At 58.4% G+C, this 17,874-nt stretch overlaps 2 protein-coding genes across 6 annotated transcripts; one reads left to right on the top strand and one right to left on the bottom strand.

Annotated features, from left to right (window-relative positions):
* The first annotated feature begins 13 nt into the window (after positions 1–13).
* Positions 14–8,461, top strand: NDUFS7 (NADH:ubiquinone oxidoreductase core subunit S7). Its single transcript, XM_069456496.1, has 8 exons — positions 14–143; positions 2,693–2,729; positions 3,349–3,417; positions 3,788–3,905; positions 5,118–5,297; positions 5,374–5,420; positions 6,685–6,773; positions 8,284–8,461. The coding sequence occupies exons 1-8, from the start codon at positions 128–130 to the stop codon at positions 8,379–8,381; spliced, it is 654 nt and encodes a 217-aa protein (XP_069312597.1). The 5' UTR covers positions 14–127; the 3' UTR covers positions 8,382–8,461.
* A 1,140-nt stretch (positions 8,462–9,601) lies between these two features.
* Positions 9,602–12,715, bottom strand: GAMT (guanidinoacetate N-methyltransferase). 5 transcript variants are annotated; one of them, XM_069456467.1, is made up of 7 exons: positions 12,474–12,707; positions 11,430–11,575; positions 11,184–11,247; positions 10,794–10,861; positions 10,526–10,636; positions 10,143–10,283; positions 9,864–9,928 (listed from the first exon to the last, which is right to left on the bottom strand). In XM_069456467.1, the coding sequence occupies exons 1-6, from the start codon at positions 12,652–12,654 to the stop codon at positions 10,167–10,169; spliced, it is 687 nt and encodes a 228-aa protein (XP_069312568.1). In that variant the 5' UTR covers positions 12,655–12,707; the 3' UTR covers positions 9,864–9,928; positions 10,143–10,166. The 5 variants fall into 5 exon arrangements, with proteins under 5 accessions (XP_069312563.1, XP_069312553.1, XP_069312585.1 ...); XM_069456462.1 differs by lacking the exon at positions 10,143–10,283 and having other exon boundaries at positions 9,602–9,928; positions 12,474–12,715; XM_069456452.1 differs by lacking the exon at positions 10,794–10,861 and having other exon boundaries at positions 9,602–9,928.
* Positions 12,716–17,874: the final 5,159 nt, after the last annotated feature.

The following is a 17,874-nucleotide window of genomic DNA, read 5'->3' as shown; positions in this document are numbered from 1 at the left end:
CAGCGGAACGTCGTGGGCCTGGGTTCTGGTTTCCTCACGCGCTCCGGGCCGCTTTGAGTGACGGCCCAGGGGACCCGGAGGGTTTAGGGGAACGGATCGCAGAGGTTGTCTGAAGGCCGAGGCCAAGATGGCGGCGCTGTCGGGTTAGCAGGGCTGACGGGGTCGGAGGGTCGCGGGACGCCGGGGTCGGGGTCGGGGGACGTCGGGTCCCGGGTCGGCGCAGCGGTGCGCTCTCCACGCCGGACGCTCCTCGGGCTCTAGCCCTGCCTGCGGTGAACGGTCTCTGTTGCTGCGTCCAGGTTACAGTCGGGGAAACTGAGGCCCGGCGGGTCGTGACGCAGGCCCCCCGCCTCTGGGGGGCGCTCGGGGAGGGGGCTGGAGGGAGCACCGCTCATTGCCCTCGACATGCCCCGGAGAGAGCCGGGCGGGCATTGCACTCACCTGACAGGCTGGGAAACTGAAACCCCGAGAGGGTCTGTGACTCCTCGGGGTCCCGGGGCGGATTCTGGGTCGCAGGGTGCTCATGTAGCTCTGCCCGATCTTCCACTTCCCTCAGCACCCGTGGGACGGTGACGGCCTCTCGCAGGAGAGCAGGAATCTCAGCCTGTCCTGCCCCGGGGACCTTTTTGGTATCAGATGAAGCCTGAGGACCCCTGCTCAGATAAAGTCATTAAATGCATAGAATAAAATCCACAGGATTGCAAGGAAATCAGTTATACTAGAGACAGTGACCAAAATATTGTTTTGATGCGTGACTTAGTAATCTAAGTGCTTGCATTATTAACTCCTGGAATGCCGAGGTCTAGCATGGGTCTGATTAGGACTGTAAATTTTGAAGCATTGAGTGGGAAATGTGGCTTCCATGTGTGGGAATGCCTGCAGCCCAGTAGCATGGGTAGGAAACGTCTGTGATTTCGCTGGTGAGAAGTTCCAGGTCCTGCTAATAATGGCTTGTTTTGTTGCCCAATCTCAGAATGGAACGAAAAGGTTAATTTTCACATTTTCAGTAAAATGTTGGTGACAATGAAGAGATTGTTTTGTTTTGTTTTTCCATGCAAGTTCATGGTTCTTCTGAATTCTTACCAGCAGGCCCCTTGTTAAGAATGTGCCTGGTCTGTTGGTAAGACCACCCTGTGGGTATAAGAGAAAAAGAAAAGAAAATAAGAATGCCTGGTCCAGAGGTATAGAATCCGGTCACCTCAGAGATACTCAAAGGGACATTTACTTTGCTGTGAGTTTATCCAAAGCCCTACATTTTCAGGTGGGGAAACTGAGGCACAGAGACGGGCAGCTTACGCAGGACTCTGGGGCTGGGCAGTTAGCCTGTCTCTTGTGCCCAGCCTCAAGCATGCCAGGAAGTAGGTGGGTCACAGTCTTGTGTCCTTCGGACAGTTGGAGCCTGGATGGGGCCCAGGGACACAGCCTGGACGAGGTTAAGGCCAGGGTGAGGGAGGGGCGCAGAGGAGAGAGAAGAAGGCTGTGTGGGTTGCCTTCAGGGCAGTCAGACCCCAGCCCTGGACCCTGGACCCTGGAAGCTGCCCTCAGCCTCACCTCCCCGTCATGCACTAGGTTAGTCTGCTAGGACTGCTGCGCAAAGTGCCACAGACCAAGCACCTTACACAGTGCAGACCGAGCAGCTTACACAGCAGAGTATTTTCTCACAGTTCTGGGGGCTGGAAGTCAAGATGAAGGTGCTGGCAGAGGTATTTCCTGGATCCTTGGCCTTTTTTTTTCTTTTTTTTTTTTTCTTAAGAGACAGGGTGTCACTCTATTCTCTAGACTGGAGTACAGTGATGATATCACAGCTCACTGCAGCCTCAAACTCCTGGGCTCAAGCGATCCTCCTGCCTCAGCCTCCTGAGTAGCTGGGACTACAGGAGTGCACCACCACGCCTGGCTAATTTTTTTATTTTTTAAATTTTTGGTAGAGACAGGGGTCTTGCTATGTTGCCCAGGCTGGTCTTGAACTCCTGGCCTCAAGTGATCTTGCCTCAGCCAGGCACATACCCTGCACCCAGCCCTAATTGCCTCTTCTCATAGGACATAGTCATGTTGGATGAAGGCCCACCCTAATGACCTCATTGTACCTTAATGACCTTGTTAACGAACCCACATGGGGGTTTCAATGTTACACCCTGCACAGAAAGCCAGTTACTGAAATGAGGATTGTCAAGGAAGAAAGAATTTATTGCATGGGACACGTCAACTGGGAGGGAGATGCTAGGCACGGCCAAGGCAGGGCGGCTCTGGCTCTTGGAGACAGATAGAGCCAGGTGCCGGATGCAGGGGGCCTGGGGCTAGTGCAGGCTGGGTACCCTGGGAGTAGGGCCGGCCCTGTGCAGATATGGGGCGCCTGTCAGACAGAGGGAACAGCCATGTGAAGGCCCTGAGTGTGAAGGTTCTGCGGCAGGAATGAAACAGGCGGGGGTGAACATCGCCAGGGCAGGCAGCCCTGGTGCAGGTATGGGGCCTGCACAGGGGAGCCCAGCTCGCTCAAGTTCTGAAAGCGTCCTCTTTACCAGATTGTTAGTTAGATGCAAGACAGACCGAGGGTGAGAGCGAGGGCCTGCCAGGCGGGTGCCTCATGGGAAACGCCTGGCGGCTTCACCCTGCGGACCATGTGGGCACCTGAGCCTGTGGCCTCTGGGGTGCCCGGCACTCACCGCTGCCCACTCCTGTGGTTCCCCTGCAGCTCCCGGTCTGCTCTGCTCCCGGATCCTAGGTGTGCGGTGAGTGCCTGTCTCCACCCCTGAGCTGGGAGGGCCCTTACGGAAGGTCACGGGGTGAGTGAGCTGCAGGACTGGGGCTGGCAGCCTTTGCACAGCACCTGGTGTGCTTTGGCCTCCCCGCAGGGACAGCCTATTTTGGCAAAGGCTGGCAAAGTCGGGACTTGACCACCTCTGTCCACCCGGTGCCCACAGAGCTCACTTGTTACTCGTCACAGGAAGGCGTCCTGTGAGCTCCTGCTCAGACGCAGCTGTGTGCATGCCTCCTGCCCAGGGGACCTGCCGACATCCCCTCAGTCCCATGTGGAGGGCCTGGTCCCAGAGCTTCCCTCCCTCTATAGTCCTGGGACCATCCTTGCTCGGACACCATCACTCAGCTGAGCTGCAAGGTGCAGTCTGCTAGAACACTCTGTTAAAGTCTGGGCCAGCGTCAGGGGGTCGGGCGAGGGCCACTTGGCCCCGAGTTCTGTCCACTGGCCTGGACAGAGAGACAAGGGGCCACTGGGCAGAGGCATGAGAGGTCCCTCAGCAGAGAGGGGACGGATGGGAGAGACTCGGCCAGAGCTCTGGGGCAGCCAGTGGGGCCTCGGTGGCCACTAACCCATGGTCTGTGTCCCGGCAGCTCCAGCATGGGAGCAGCTGTGCTGGCCCGAGACGTCCATCAGAGCACGGCTGCTGACGGCCCAAGCAGGTGAGGCTCAGGGGGAGACTGCACCCCACGGCGGCCCTCCCACCATTCCCTCTCCTGCGGTCTCCGGCGCCGCATCTTGGGCCTGCCTTCTGGTCCAGGCTTCTAGCGCACATCCCCAAAGCCCCAGAGAATGGCCACCTTTCATTCCTTTGCCCCTCAGGCGTGTCCCCAGCCAGCCCTGCTGTGTCCTGTGGGCTTCAAGGTTCTGCCCGGTGCTGCCCTGGGACCCTGCCCACAGCCACTGCCCTGTCCCTCCCTCAGAGGAGCTGTTGTGCACCAGGTCCCTGGGTAGGGGCTGCGGGGTGGCAGCATCTGCCTCCTGGGAGTGCTGCTGGGCTGACAGCTCCCTGGGCCCCTGTGTCCACCTTAGCACCCAGCCCACCATGACGAAGGCCGGAGCCGTGGTCCCCAAACGAACTGCGCTTCCCAGCAGCCGGGGCGAGTATGTGGTGGCCAAGCTGGACGACCTCATCAACTGGGCCCGCCGGGTGAGCCCCCTGGGTGCCGGCAGACCCTCCTCTGTCCTGAGGACCTCCCTCTGCATGCATGTACACGCATGCACATATATACACATGTGTACACACACAAACGTGCACACATGCATGCACATGCCTGATTCTGTCTGGGGATTCACCCTCCTCTGCACCACGGCCCTGTTAGCTGAGGCTGGACGTCCCCACCCATGTGCTGAGGCACCACTGGGGGGCCTATCCTTTCCTGTCAGTTCTCTTGTTTTTTCATATAAAAGACATTTTTAAGTTGGGAAACTCACATGTGCTGAAAGCAGCAGATCCCTCTCAGTAAAAATCCTAAACCTGCCCCTGCCCCACTGCAGGGTCCACCCGTTCAGCACGTGCGTGTCTGGCCGGCCAACGGCTCTGTCCTCTGTCCAGGACCCATCGTGCTCGCCTGTGGCAGGCCCGGCCTTCACAATCCCCCATTGACAGGCGCATGTGCCTGCTTCTCTTGTCTGTTTTTCCCCATCACAAACGATGCCACAGAGAATGTCCTGCCAGGGACAGATGCCCACTGCAGGACTGTGATGGAGGAAACCCGGGCCAGGTTGGGGCCTGTCCAGCTATGGGTTCTGGTCAGGTGGACCTGGCCACCCTTCCCCGCTCTGTAGCCCGGGCCTGTTGCCCATGTCAGCACATCTGCTGGGGCAGCAGGAGCCACTTCAGGTCTTAGAACCAGGCACAGAGCGGGGACAGTGGAAGAAGTGGCAGGGGGGCGGCCAGTGGATCCAGGAGGGCTTCCCGGAGGCCCCGGTCCACGGTGTTGGGGAACAAGCCCTGGGGAGTGTGGTGTGGGCAATGGTCCCAGAAGCCAGAGCAGGCCCCCACCAGCTTCTGCAGGCAGGTGGATCAGGATCCAGTTAGCCCCGAGTCCCAAGGTTTAGACCTGTGTGGCCACCAGACACTTGGGGCAGCTGCGCGCTCAGAGTGTGGCTGGCGCCCCCACATGGAAATGATGGGATTTAGGAAAAACCAGGTTGAATGACTATGTTATTAAGACTCATTTCACTTGATTCTTTTTTTTTATTAACGAGGCTGGTAGAAAGCGTTGGCCATGGGAGAATGAGCCAGGGAGGCTGTCCCCTCCCAGGGAGGCGGGAACTCTACGTTCCTCCACAGGGTGTTCATGGTGCGTCCTGCAGTGGCAGCCATTGCCTCTGACCCTGCGCTGGGCCCCTCCCCCAGAGCTCCCTGTGGCCCATGACCTTCGGCCTGGCCTGCTGCGCAGTGGAGATGATGCACATGGCCGCGCCCCGCTATGACATGGACCGCTTTGGCGTGGTCTTCCGTGCCAGCCCGCGCCAATCCGACGTGATGATTGTGGCCGGCACACTCACAAACAAGATGGCCCCGGCACTCCGAAAGGTAGGCTGCGGCCCCCACTGCCCCGCCGCCTGGGACCCCGAGCTGCCCGCAGACCCCGTCTCCTTGTGTCTTCCAGGTCTACGACCAGATGCCAGAGCCCCGCTACGTTGTGTCCATGGGGAGGTGAGTGCTGCCCTGGTCGTTCCCTGAGGGCGTTTATCCAGGGGTGACTCAGTCAGTGGAACCCCAGGTGGCAGTGAGCAGGGCGCTGCCCTCCGGCAGGTCTGGTTGTGCCCGTGCCCGTAGCCGCCACCCCACCCAGAACGTTTCCTCCCAGCCACCTACAGTCCAGGCTGCACACGTTTCTACCTGGTTCCTGGCTTTGTGGACATACAAGTGATGCCAGGAGCTTGCTGTGGATGGTTTTGTATTCTCCCGTCTTTAACTTGCCATGCTTTCATTAAAAAGTGTTTAGTCTCTTAGCTTTTTGTTGAAATAATTCACATACCATAAAGTTCACCCTTTTAGAATAATTCAGTGGTTTTTACAGATAGTAGTATGCAGCCGCCATTTCTAATTCCAGAACATTCCGTCACCCCAAAGGAAGCCCTGTCCCCATCAGCAGTCACCACCCCCCTCCCCAGCCCGTGACACCCACGAATCCATGTCCCGTCTCTGTGGATCTGCCTGTTCTAGACATTTCATATAAATGGAGTCACACACTGTGTGTCCTTCTGTGTCTGGCATCTCTCACTGAGCACGATGTCCTCGAGGTCCATCCACGCTGTGGCCTGTGTCAGAGCCTCGTTCCTTCTCGTGGCTGAGTGATATTCCAGTGTGTGGATATGCTAGTAATCCCATTCTAAACAACTGTAGACTATTCCAGACTTTACACAGTCAGTCCCCAGATGCCAGGCAATCAGGCTGCTCCCACTTTCATGGTGTGAGAATTAACACAGGTGAGCTGTCCCAGGTGAAGCCCTGTGGTGTCTCTGGTTCTCTCCCTGGTGGGACCCAGCAGCCTCACTGGAGCAGAGCTGGGAACAGGGCGCAGGTCTCCAACATGAGGCCCAGTTGCTGTGCAGACAGGCATGGGCTGGTTATAGCCCGGAAGTCTCTTGTCACCCAAAGGGGCGCTTTGCGACAGGGCTTTTCACCCCTGTCATGGTCCCCAGGGATGGTCAGAAGCCCCGCTTAGGGGGTGAACGCTTTTCGTGCGTGTGTCAGCCCTGCCTTTGCTCACAACCCACCTGGTCCCCTGCGAGGTTTTGCAAGCCCAGTTCGCCTTTGTTCATTGCTTATCTGTGACATCCTGTTGGTTTTTGGCCTTTTCTGATAGCTGGGACCCGGCTTGCAGTTGAAAGCTGGTGAGGGTGTGGAGGTTGGGGTGTAGCCTGGAGGTAGGAGGGTGGGCAGGGCTGCCCTCACAGTGCCTTCTGTCCCCCAGCTGTGCCAATGGAGGCGGGTACTACCACTATTCCTATTCGGTCGTGAGGGGCTGCGACCGCATCGTGCCAGTGGACATCTACGTCCCAGGTAAGGCAGCCCCAGAGGACTCCAGCTTACCCCCACTGGAGGAACCCACACCCCTGGGAGAGGGTGGATTCTGCCCATTTTAGGCACAAGCAGATGCAGGTCCAAGAGGAAAAGCAACTCCCCAAGCCTTTCCCCTTTGCCAGGGGAGGGTGAAACGTCCGCGATTCTGTTCAGACTTTGGGCCAGTCCTAGTGTCTCGAGATGAGATTGAGCCATGCAGATGTGCCTATTCGAGTTTTAAACTATAGTTTCAGGCTGGGTGTGGTGGCGCCTGTAGCCCCAGCCACTCGGGAGGCTGAGGCAGGAGGATCACTTGAGCCCAGGAGCTGGAGGCTGCAGTGAGCTGTGATGACGCCACTGCACTCTAGCCTAGGTGACAGAGTGAGACCCTGTCTCTAAAAAAATACATAAAAAAATAAACTACAGCTTCATGTGGTTCTGCCTAATAGAAACAAAACCGAAAAAGAAAAAAAAAAAAAGCAATTAAAAGTGCAAACTAGAGACATTCCCCGAGGCTGCGAATGCTCCTCAGTCCTCACCCTCACAGAGGGCACGCGAGACTCCCTTGGAGCCAGGGTCGCTGGGATGGGCAGACTTAGCACGTAAAACACAAAAGGCTCAGTTAACTTTGTCAGAAAAACAATGCATAGTAATTTTTTAGTATAGATACATGCAATATAATATTTGGGCTGTACTTATAAAAAATGTGGTTGTGTATCTGAAGTTCACATTGAACTGAGCCCCTTTATTTTATCCGACGATCCCGTGGAACTCCCACACCTGGCGGGGTCGGAGAGGGGCATCCCGCAGGGGTATCTGCCCTGGCGGTCAGTGGCGGCAGGTCAGGAAGCGGTGCTTACATGGGGATGGGGCAGAGACGCCCGGTTCTTGGTTGTCCTGTGCTGTGGCCTTAGTGCGGGCGCAGAACCCCCAACCCTGACCCAAGTCATGTTCCAGCACCTCTCAGAAGGCAGAGAAACAGGTTTTGACGTTGGATTAGAGTTAATTGGAAAACTGCATTGATTGTTTAGCATTCTGCAAATATTTATGGAGTGCCTTTTCCAGGCCCACGCCTGCCCGCGGCCTGGTACTGGGAGTCCCCCAGGCAGGGCGAGAGGGGGAGACAGAGCCTGACACAGACATGCCCGGCCCCACTTGTGGGGTCAGAGAGGGCACAGTGGAATGAGGCTTTGATGCATAGGAGTTCACCCCGTCGGTTTGTTTGCCTTGACCAGGAGCCAAACCCCTGGTCAGTTGCTGCTTGAGGTGTGACCTTGGGCAAGTCTCCTCTCAGAGCCTGTTTCCCATCCCTCGGATGTGCCTGTTGTGCCTCAGGCTCCGCCTTCAAAGGCCAGCTAGGGACCCTGTAGATGTCCAACAGGCTGCACTTCGCAAGCATTTGTGAGGAGTTTGGCCAGCAGAGGAAGGGGATGGGCCCCAGACAGCTCTGTTGTTTTGGCCGGGGCTGGAGAGTGTGGGGAGGGAAACTGAGGCACAGTCCCACCCACAGGCTGCCCGCCCACGGCCGAGGCGCTGCTGTATGGCATCCTGCAGCTGCAGAGGAAGATCAAGCGGGAGCAGCGGCTCCAGATCTGGTACCGCAGGTAGTGCCGCCGCTGTCTCAGGAGCTACCAGAGCTGTGTCTGTGTTGTCCCTGGAGATTGTCAATAAACCCGCCCTCGGGCCCATTGCCTGGCAGCGTATGTGTGGGGGGCGCCCTCTGCACTAGCATCCGAGCTGCCCTCACTCCAAGGCCTGCAGGGTGGCCTCTGGCCTAATGTGAGCTTTCGTGGGTCCCCCCTGGCCCCCCCCCCCCGCCCGTTTCTAAAGGCTAATGGCTCTATGAGAGGGGGCCGAGGCGCCTCCTCCCCTTCAGAACCAAAGAGCTCCAGGGCAGGGCTAGAGAGGAACAAGCCAGTGCCCCACTGGCGGCCCTAGGCCTGGAGTCTCACATGGCCTCCCCCAGGGCTGTGGGGAGAGCCCCGGCTCTGCCTCCTCCCCACCCATCACCCCGCCCATCACCCGTGGAGTCTGTGTCCTCATCACGGGTATGTATTCACCCAAGAAATGTTTGGTCGTCCCAACTGCAGGGCCTGACACTCCGATTCTGCAGGTCCATGGCTGCATGTCAGGGATGGCTCTGGGGACTAGCAGTTACAACTGGTCAGGCTGGGCAGGGGCGCCCAGGAGACTGGTGGGGGTGCAGGTACCATGCCCACGCGGAGAAGGGCAGCCTTGAGAGGGGACGCTCAGGGGGGAACAGTGTGCGTGGCAGAGGGAACAGCTTGTGCCAGGGACCAGGGCCCGAGGACCCCAAATGCAGAGCCATAGGGCAAGGGCGGGTCGGTGGAGGTGCAGAGGGAGCAGCCTGCACCAGGCGGCCAGCAGGGCACCACGGCATGGGGCAGGCCGCAGCCAGGGTGCTCCCTGGGGCAGGGCCACACTGTGCCCGGCTCCAGTGGGCGAGGAGAGGAAATGACTTTGAAAAGGGCAGTGCCCTGGCCGTGGGGGCTCAGATGGTGCCCTGCTGCTCTGGTGCCGAAGGTCCCAGTGGATTGTCTGACTCCCACTTGCCTTGGTGCTGCCGCCCCCGGACCCTCCCCGAACGCCTGCTGCAAGCAGGCAGGTGGTTTCATCTCTGACTCCGTCAGTGGGTCACGGCTATCCGGGAGGAGGTGGCCATCGCCTGGCCATGTTCACCATGGGAAGACGGGGGTGGCCAGGGCCCAGGACCCTGGAGGGGAACGCCCACCTCCTCCCAAGCCGCTTGGCAGATTTCTGCCTGTCTGAGCGGGAGGAGTGACTAGCAGCAGTTGCACACTCACTACTGACGGGCCACGCCCAGTGGCAGCGTTTATTTCACCCTTGAGGCCCCGGGAGGGTGGCAGTAGCCTTCCTTGCAGTGACATGGCCTGGGGCTGCAAGAGGCCAGGGCCTGGCTGCCTGTCCACCAAGGCACTGAGTGGGGGCGGCAGGGCGTTGTCCAGAACTCCAGAGACCCCAGGGTGGTGGGCTCAGTGCTTGGTGACCAGGGGCGTGATCATCTCAGGGAAGGTGTAGTAGCGGCAGTCGGCCGGCGGTACCAGTGCCATCACCTCCGTGCGGATGTTCTCCCTCCGGAAGCCTGCATCCAGCAGTGCAGGCACTTGCGTCTCCTGGTGGGAAGGCAGCCAGGTCACCTCTGAGGGCCGGAGGCATTCACACTGCACCTGGTGCCCACCCCTCATCGGAGAGCGTTTACAAGAACCAAGACCCTGGGCGGGCCGGGTGTGGATATGAATGTCCCAGCTGTCCTGGAGCACCAGCCCCAGACCGGGTCCCCAAGACTCAAGCCCACCACGGGGCACCTGCATTTCCCTATGTCCTCACCAGGGCAGCGGGCAGACCAGAGGGTCATAATGGGAAAGAATTCGTGGGCTCCGCGCGGCACAGGGCTCTGCATGGAGCTTGGCTTCGGAGGGTGGCTCCCTGTGCCACCTTGCTGGGCAGAGGGCAGGGTCTGCAGAGGCTCTGGGAGAGGCACAGCTCAGCCAGTGAGGGCACGTCCTGGGTACAGGGGGCCAGAGGGAGGGCCCTGGGGAGCCATGGGAGGTGGGTGAGTTAGGGAGGGCCCTGCCCGATTCCTAAATGGAGACTCTCCACATGGTCCAGCCCACCCAAGGGACCAGCCCCCGAGGCCTGTGGCCCCTCCCCAGCTGGCCCCAGGCCGCTGCTGGTGGTGGTGGTGGTGGGGGGACCCCAGGAGGTAGCACCTGGAACATGGTGGTGATGTCCGAGTACTTGGACTTCATCAGCTCCCCCCAGGAGGTCAGGTTGCAGTAGGTGAGGACACCCCCTGGCTTGAGCAGGCGAAAGGCGTGATTCTGGGGGGACAGATGCTGGTCAGGCAGGAGGCCAGGGGGAGGGCCTCCTGCATCCCAGCAAGTCAGGGACAAAAGTGGGAGGACAACACGTGCCCCACTTGGCACCCCACCCCGCTGAGGGCCAGGGCCACAGTGCTGACCACTGACCAAGCCCCACCTTGATGAAGCTGAACTGGTGCGTGTGCCAGGTCTCCTCCGACAATGGGTATGTGTCATATAAGATCCCTGCTCGGGGGCAGAAGCCACAGGTCAGGGCTGGGCCAGGCAGCCTGGCTGAGACTCCCCCCACCAGGATGGGTGAAGGCAATGTGGGCTCGAGAACCTCAGAGGCCGCACTTTGAGGTCTACACATCATGTCCATCACCTGCCACTCGCCAGGCCCTCAACATGCATCCTCACATGTCCTCACCCACCAGAGCTCTGTTCCCCCTACCCCGCTGAGGACAGATCAGAGGCTTGTATTCTTTAGAAGGTCCCTCTGTGAGCAAAGGAGGGGGCTGGATAAGAATGGGAGGGCCAGCATATCCCTGTGATAGGTCCCCCTCACCATCAAAGTGACCGTCTGGCAGGGTGGGTGCCACCTCCTCCCACAGGCCTTTCAAGGGGATGACCTTAGAGAGGAGAGGAAAAAAGAGAAGACTGAGGGTCAGAGTGGTCCCCAGGATCTCACTCCTGCAGAAGGGAGGGGCAGAGAGATTCCCCAGGGAGAAGACTACATCTCCCAAGTCTGTGGCTGCCCCAGACCCCCAACCCGGTCTTGGGTCCAGGGCTTTGGGCCCAAGGAGGGGGATACCTTGTGTGGCTGCTGCCGGGCCCAGTCCTGGAGCCGCTGGAAGACGCCATCATTGCACTCGATGATCCAGTGCTCCTGGATGGGGGCCTCCTGCACCTTGGAGGCTGCGATGGCCATGCCGAAACCCACCTCCAGGACACGGCCCCCTGGCAGACAGAGGGTGCCAGCATCACATGCTAAGCCTGGGATGGGAGGCTGCCTGGAGGCGGGGCCCTGGCCGTGAGTCACATTTGCCACAAGGACCCGAGGGCGGCTGGGCCAGCACCGGCAGAGGCGGACAGAACACAGCAGCGCCAAGCAGGCGCGCGTGGGCCCTGGGCAGCGGCCAGCCAGGGTGGCTGGAGGACAGCAGCGTTTGGTCCCAGCTCCTGGTGGAGGTGGGGGGGTCAGAGCCTTGGACTTTGAGCCCTGGCCCGTGCTGTTCCTGCTGGTGGCCCTTATCTCTTGACTTGGTTACTTTTCTGTCCCCTCTATCTCTGCCGGTCAAGGCAAACCTTGAAACGGTCTTGGGGAGGGGCGGATCCTCCCTGGACCACAGACGGGGACTTTCTGTCCTAGCTTGCACCTGACCCTGGATGTGCCCATTCGCCAAGTGGGAATGCTGAGGCCCGGCCCAGGGAGGGGTCTGTTTGGGGCTGGGGAGCCCCTGCACCTCTCGGGCTCGGGCCACCCCAGGAACAAACGTCTCCCTGCGCTCAGCTTTCATAGGGCTATTCTTAGCGCGGGAGGGGCGGGGCCGGCGCGGGACACGCTGGGCAGGCTCCCACCCTGGCCGTGCCCCTGCCCCGACCTCAGACGGGGAGCCGGCGGCTGATTCTACCAGGGTCTGGCGTCTGAGCACCCAGCCGGTCCCATTCGGAGAGCGGGGGCCTCGCTCCCCCGGAAAGGAAGTTCCTGGTACTTCGGGGGCGCCTAATGTGTGCAGGCCCCGCGCCCGCCGCCCTCCCACCAGGGCCGCGCTGTCCCCCAGGCGAGGAGCGCGAGGCTGGTGCGCGCCGCCTGCAGGGCGCTCTGGAGACCTGGGCCCGCCGCCTGGCCGGCTACCTCGGGAGGTGGCGGCGGCCGCCAGCGAGTGCATGTAGGGGGCCTCCCAGCGCTCCATCACCGGCTTGCCCAAGATGCGCAGGTGCGTGTCCGCCGCGTCGTAGGCCGCGGGCGCCGCCTGCCACGCGGGGCTGCAGTTCTCGCCGGGCGCGAAGATGGGGGGCGCGGCGTGGTCGCTCATGGTGCAGCTGGACGGCGCGTCCCGACTCGGATAAGCGTGCGGGCAGGTCCTGCAGGGCCTTCTGGGCCGGGGGGCGGGGCGGGGCGGGGCGGGGGGCGGAGCTGGACTGGGCCAGGGGCCGGGGCGGACCTGCGCTGCGGCCCCGGTTGCCTCTAGTGGCGGCCGCGTAGACGGCGGGCGAGAGTGGGGTCCCGGAGCCCCGCCAACGCCCCCTCCTTTCTGGGCCCCGAAACGGGCACAGCAGCCCCGCGCCGCGGAAAGCGAGCCGGCAGAGTGCTAGAGACATAGGGACTATTGGAGGCCACCTTAATTGCTGCTGACCACACGGACCCTGAGAGGCGAGGACCCTTCTTCCACCTCGTGGTTCCCTGAGGGGGAGGCTTCGCCTGTGGCTCCGGTGCCCCAGGAGATAAGAGGTGTCTCCCAGTTTCTGGCCAAGCTGTGGCCTCGCAGTGGTCACCTAGGTGTAACCTGGGCTCCATCCCCAACAGTGGCCAAGGGCACAGTGCCATCAGGTGGGCAGTGCAGCCACGGGGTTTACCTTCCAGCCTCAGCTTTCTCCTCTAAAGGGGTGGGCACTCTCGCCCCTCCTAATGTCAGCGAATGAATGAAGCACAACATCCATTGGCTCCGCCTGTGTGAATCGAGCACTTGCTGTTATTGCTGGTACCTCACAGCCTGCAGACCGGGACTGAGAGAGGGCAAGTGGCTTCCTCAAGGGCGCACAGCAAATAAGTGGCTCAGGGGATCGAGATGGGGTGTATCTGACTCCAGAATCACACACACTGCTGGACTGCAGCGGTGCCATCAGAGCTCAACATAACCTTGAAATCCTAGGGTCAAGTGATCCTCCTGCCGCAGCCTCCCAAAGTGCTGGGATGACAGGTGTGAGCCACCGGTCCCAGCCCAGGACCACACTCTTTAAGAAAACAAATAAAGGAAATATTTTTCTGGTTGGAAAGGTAACAGGCCGGGCACGGTGGCTCACGCCTGTAGTCCCAGCTACTCTGGAGGCTGAGTCAGGAGGATCGCTTGAGCCCAAGAATTTGAGGTTGCAGTGAGCTATGATGACACCACTGCACTCTAGCCTGGGTGACAGAGTGAGACCCTGTCTTAGAAAAAGAAAAGAAAATGGAACTGCAAATGTCTGCCTTAGCCTCCTGAGTAGCTGAGACTACAGGCACACAGTCACACCCAGCTAATTTTTAGTTTTTTTTGTAGAGATCAGGGTGACGCTATGTTGCCAAAGTTGGTCTTGAACTCCCAGCCTCAAGTGAAACTTCCACTCTGGCCTCCTAAAGTGTGGGCATTACAGGCGTGAGCCACCAGGCCTGGCCGGTTCCTTGTTTTTAAATAAAGTTTTATTGGCATATGGTCATACCCACTTGTCTACATACCCTCTCTGGTGCTTTCCAGCTACAAGAGCACTATGGAGCGGTTGTCACAGCGACCTTATGGTCAGGAAAGCCAAAAATATTTACGTCCTGACCGTTTACAGAGGAAGTTTGCCAGCCTCCGTTACCGAGCAGTGGGTCGTGGGAAGTGAACATCGTGCATTCATCAAACACATGCTGAGCACCGTCCTTCCAGCAGGCCTTGAGCTTTGTACTGTCCCAGCAATGACCAAGGGAGATACACCTCCAACCCTCCTGGAGCTCAGAGTCTGCTGGGCACCTGGCCCCTAAATAATAACCGAATAACGGAATGGCAGGTGGCCATGGTGGCTGTGACAGAACAATGTCCCTGTGATCCCCATCCCATGCCCACATATCCGTTTTATCAATGACAACGTTGCTGTATTTTTTCTGTGCATATTATAATAGTATATATAGTTATAATTTTTTTATTAAAAAGAAGACAGGGTCTCACTATCTTGCCCTGGCTGGTCTCCAACTCCTGGCCTCAAGTGATCCTCTTGCCTCGGCCTCCTCAGACTAAAGGTGCGAGCCACCACGCCCGGCTATAATTTTTAAATATAAAGGGAACAAACAGGAATTAATATTTAGACACCCATGTTCACAGCAGCATGATTCACAACAGCCAAAAGGTGGAAGCAGCCCGGTGTCTGTCGTTGGGTGAATGGATACACACCATGTGGTCCGTCCACACAGTGGGATACAGTCAACCCGGAGCAAACTTGGGTTTCAACTGTGCGGGTCCACTTCTTTTTTTTTTTTTTTTTTTTTTTTGAGACAGAGTCTCACTCTGTTGCCCGGGCTAGAGTGAGTGCCGTGGTGTCAGTCTAGCTCACAGCAACCTCAAACTCCTGGGCTCCAGCGATCCTCCTGCCTCAGCCTCCCAGAGTGTTAGGATTACAGGCGTGAGCCACCTCACCCGGCCCAGGGGGTCTCACTCTTGCTCAGGCTGGTCTCAAACTCCTGAGCTCAAGTGATCTTCCTGCCTCAGCCTCCCAGAGTGCTAGGATTACAGGCGTGAGCCACCGTGCCCAGCTCTGTATGTGGATTTTTGACTGCAGAGGGTCGCTGCCCCAACTCCTGGGTTGTTCAAGGGCCAACTGTATTATTCAGCCTTAAGAAGGAAAGGAATTCTGACACAGGCTACAGTGTGGATGGACCTTGAGGACATCGTGCTCAGTGAGAGACGCCAGACACAGAAGGACAAATCCTGTGTGATTCTATTCACAGGAGGTCCCTAGAGGCGTCACAGCCGCAGAGACAGGAAGTAGGATGGTGGGTGCCAGGGGCTGGGGAGGGGGTGGGGAGTGAGTGTTTCATGGGGACAGAGCTTCAGTTTGGGAAGATAAGAAAGTTCTGGCAATGGAGGTGGTGATGGTTGCACAACAATGTGAATGTGCTTAATGCCTTTCACCTGAACACTTAAAAATGGTTAAAATGGTAAGTTTTGTGTTATATATATTTTACTACAATAAGCAAAGGGACCAGTTGTGCATTAGGAATGGGTATATTCATGTTGGGAGTAAATTCAGGAAAGTGTCTGAATACCCATTTTTTGTCAGAGCATCTGCCCTGGGGCAGAAGGGTGGATGTGTATGGGGAGGAGGGAAAACAGGCTCTTCTATTTCATCTTTTTTTTTTAATTAATTTATTTATTTATTTATTTTTTTGAGACAGAGTCTCACTCTGTTGCCCGGGCTAGAGTGAGTGCCGTGGCGTCAGCCTAGCTCACAGCAACCTCAAACTCCTGCGCTCAAGCGATCCTCCTGTCTCAGCCTCCTGAGTAGCTGGGACTACAGGCATGCACCACCATGCCCGGCTAATTTTTTCTATACATATTTTTAGCTGTCCATATAATTTCTTTCTATTTTTAGTAGAGATGGGGTCTCGCTCTTGCTCAGGCTGGTCTCGAACTCCTGAGCTCAAACGATCCGCCCACCTCGGCCTCCCAGAGTGCTAGGATTACAGGCGTGAGCCACCGCGCCCGGCCCTATTTCATCTTTTAAAAAAGCTCCTGAAGCAAATGTGACAAAACGCGGACGTGTGTTCATGTCAGCAGCAGGTATACAGCTGTTTGTTATTTCATCCCTTGCAGGTGTCTATATTTTAAAAATATATATTATTTTAAGCAGTTTGCGCCCAGCTTCCTTCTTCGGATCACATCTTGTGCGTCTCATCCACCCCTTGTTGTTCGTTTGTCCAGTTTCTGGCGCATGGATATGTGGTGGTGTCAGATTTTCTGCTCTTCTGTAAGTGGGACGGCAGTCGTCCCGGGACATCTCTGTGCCCACGCTGGGCAGCATTTTGGGATCAGCTCCTCAGCGTGGGTGGCTGAGTGCCCACAGTCTGGAAGGGCAATGCCAAGGTGCCCTGCACTGTGCTCACCTCATCCCGATGCCCAGATCAACCCCATCCTGCAGGCTGCACCCCCACTCTTTCCACCTTCCACTCCCCAAGTCAGGGCCAACAGCCCCTCCCCAAATTGTTACTTATTCATTTTGAGCTCCAAAACACGACAGAGCAGTGAGGACAGCCTTGGAGGGGAGGACAGGCACCTGCCTGATGCCACCCACCCGGGGTGCATCATTTCTCCCCGGCTGGGCCTCTGTTTCCCATCTGTAAATGGGGACTAAGGACAGAAACTCTCCTCTTGAGGGACAGCAAGGTGCTCTGCAAACTGGAAAGTGGATGAGTTTCATTTTAAATGTGCTTTGTTTTGAACTATTTGTGACCTAGTTCCTCATACTTATTTGATTTTATAAAGAGGAATACATTATCAGGTTTCAACGGGCTGTGAGATTGGAGGGGAAGTCAGGAGGCGGCACGTGCCGCCCTCTGACAAAACCACACAGGTCATCTACTCCTTACTGTCAGACGTGGGCTTCTCCACTTCCCACGGTTGACGCGGGTATCATTCTCTGTGGTGGGGGCCATCCTGTGCACTAGACGGTGTTGAGCAGCATCTCTGGTCTCCACCCACTCGATGCCAGTAGCAACCCCTCTCTCAAGTTGTGACAACCAAAACTGTCTTCAGACTTTGCCAAATATGCCCTGGGTGCGAGTGGGGTGTGGGGACAAAATCCACTAGGAATGAGAACCACTGACATACACAATTAAGGGAAGGCACTAAAATAGTATTTGGCTATTAATAGTCATAGTACTTGCTTGGCGGGAAGAGTCAATAATATTTTCCCATAGTCATTGAATTTAGTTAACTGATTAAAATTTAGTTAATTTGATTCGATTCCAGCCCGGCCTCTAACTGTGTGACCTTGGGCAAGTGATTCAGCCACTCTGACCCTCGGGATCTTCGTCTGTGAAATGGGGACACGGGGAGGAGCCAGTGCGCGGGACCCGAGCGCGCGGCCCAGGCTCAGCGCACGCGGGGCGAGGGCGGAGATAGCGCCCCCAGCGGCCCCCGCGCGCCTCCGACACTGCCAGGGGAGATTTAAAAAGGAAGCCGCAGCCGCGCCTGCGCCCCCCGTGCCTAGACCCGAGCGCCGGACGCGCCCGCGCACGCAGGGGGCAAGCACGCGCACGCACGCACGCGGTTCGGCCCGCGCGCAGCCACCGCCGCGGGGGGCGGGGCCGGCGCAGAGACTTCACTTCCCAGGGTGCCCCGCGGCCGCGCCGGGAGCAGCAGACAAGGAAGCGCGACTCGCGGCGGCCGCGACTGCGCCGGCGCGGGCCTCGGCGCACGCACGCATGCACGCACGCAGGGCGCGCCCCTGGCCCCGCCCCCGGAGGCCCCGTGCGGGAGCGCGCCCGGGCTTGCGCAGGGGCGGCGGCGCGGCGGCGCGGGGAC

This window comes from Eulemur rufifrons, chromosome 2 (assembly GCF_041146395.1).
Source record: "Eulemur rufifrons isolate Redbay chromosome 2, OSU_ERuf_1, whole genome shotgun sequence".
In the NCBI taxonomy this organism is placed as follows: domain Eukaryota; kingdom Metazoa; phylum Chordata; class Mammalia; order Primates; family Lemuridae; genus Eulemur; species Eulemur rufifrons.
Note: the sequence above shows the minus strand (reverse complement) of the source record. Positions and strands in the feature narration are given on the sequence as shown.

Excerpts from the sequence above, each read along its gene's own strand:
- GAMT (XM_069456452.1), bottom strand. The coding sequence starts at position 12,654 with ATGAGCGACCACGCCGCGCCCCCCATCTTCGCGCCCGGCGAGAACTGC. Across the intron at positions 11,576-12,473 it reads GGCCGCCGCCACCTCCCGAG|GGGGCCGTGTCCTGGAGGTG; the intron begins GTAGCCGGCCAG and ends TCTGTCTGCCAG. Across the intron at positions 9,929-10,142 it reads CTGGTCTGCCCGCTGCCCTG|GAGACGCAAGTGCCTGCACT; the intron begins GTGAGGACATAG and ends CCTTCCCACCAG.
- NDUFS7 (XM_069456496.1), top strand. Across the intron at positions 3,418-3,787 it reads GCTGCTGACGGCCCAAGCAG|CACCCAGCCCACCATGACGA; the intron begins GTGAGGCTCAGG and ends TGTCCACCTTAG. Across the intron at positions 3,906-5,117 it reads TCATCAACTGGGCCCGCCGG|AGCTCCCTGTGGCCCATGAC; the intron begins GTGAGCCCCCTG and ends CCCCTCCCCCAG.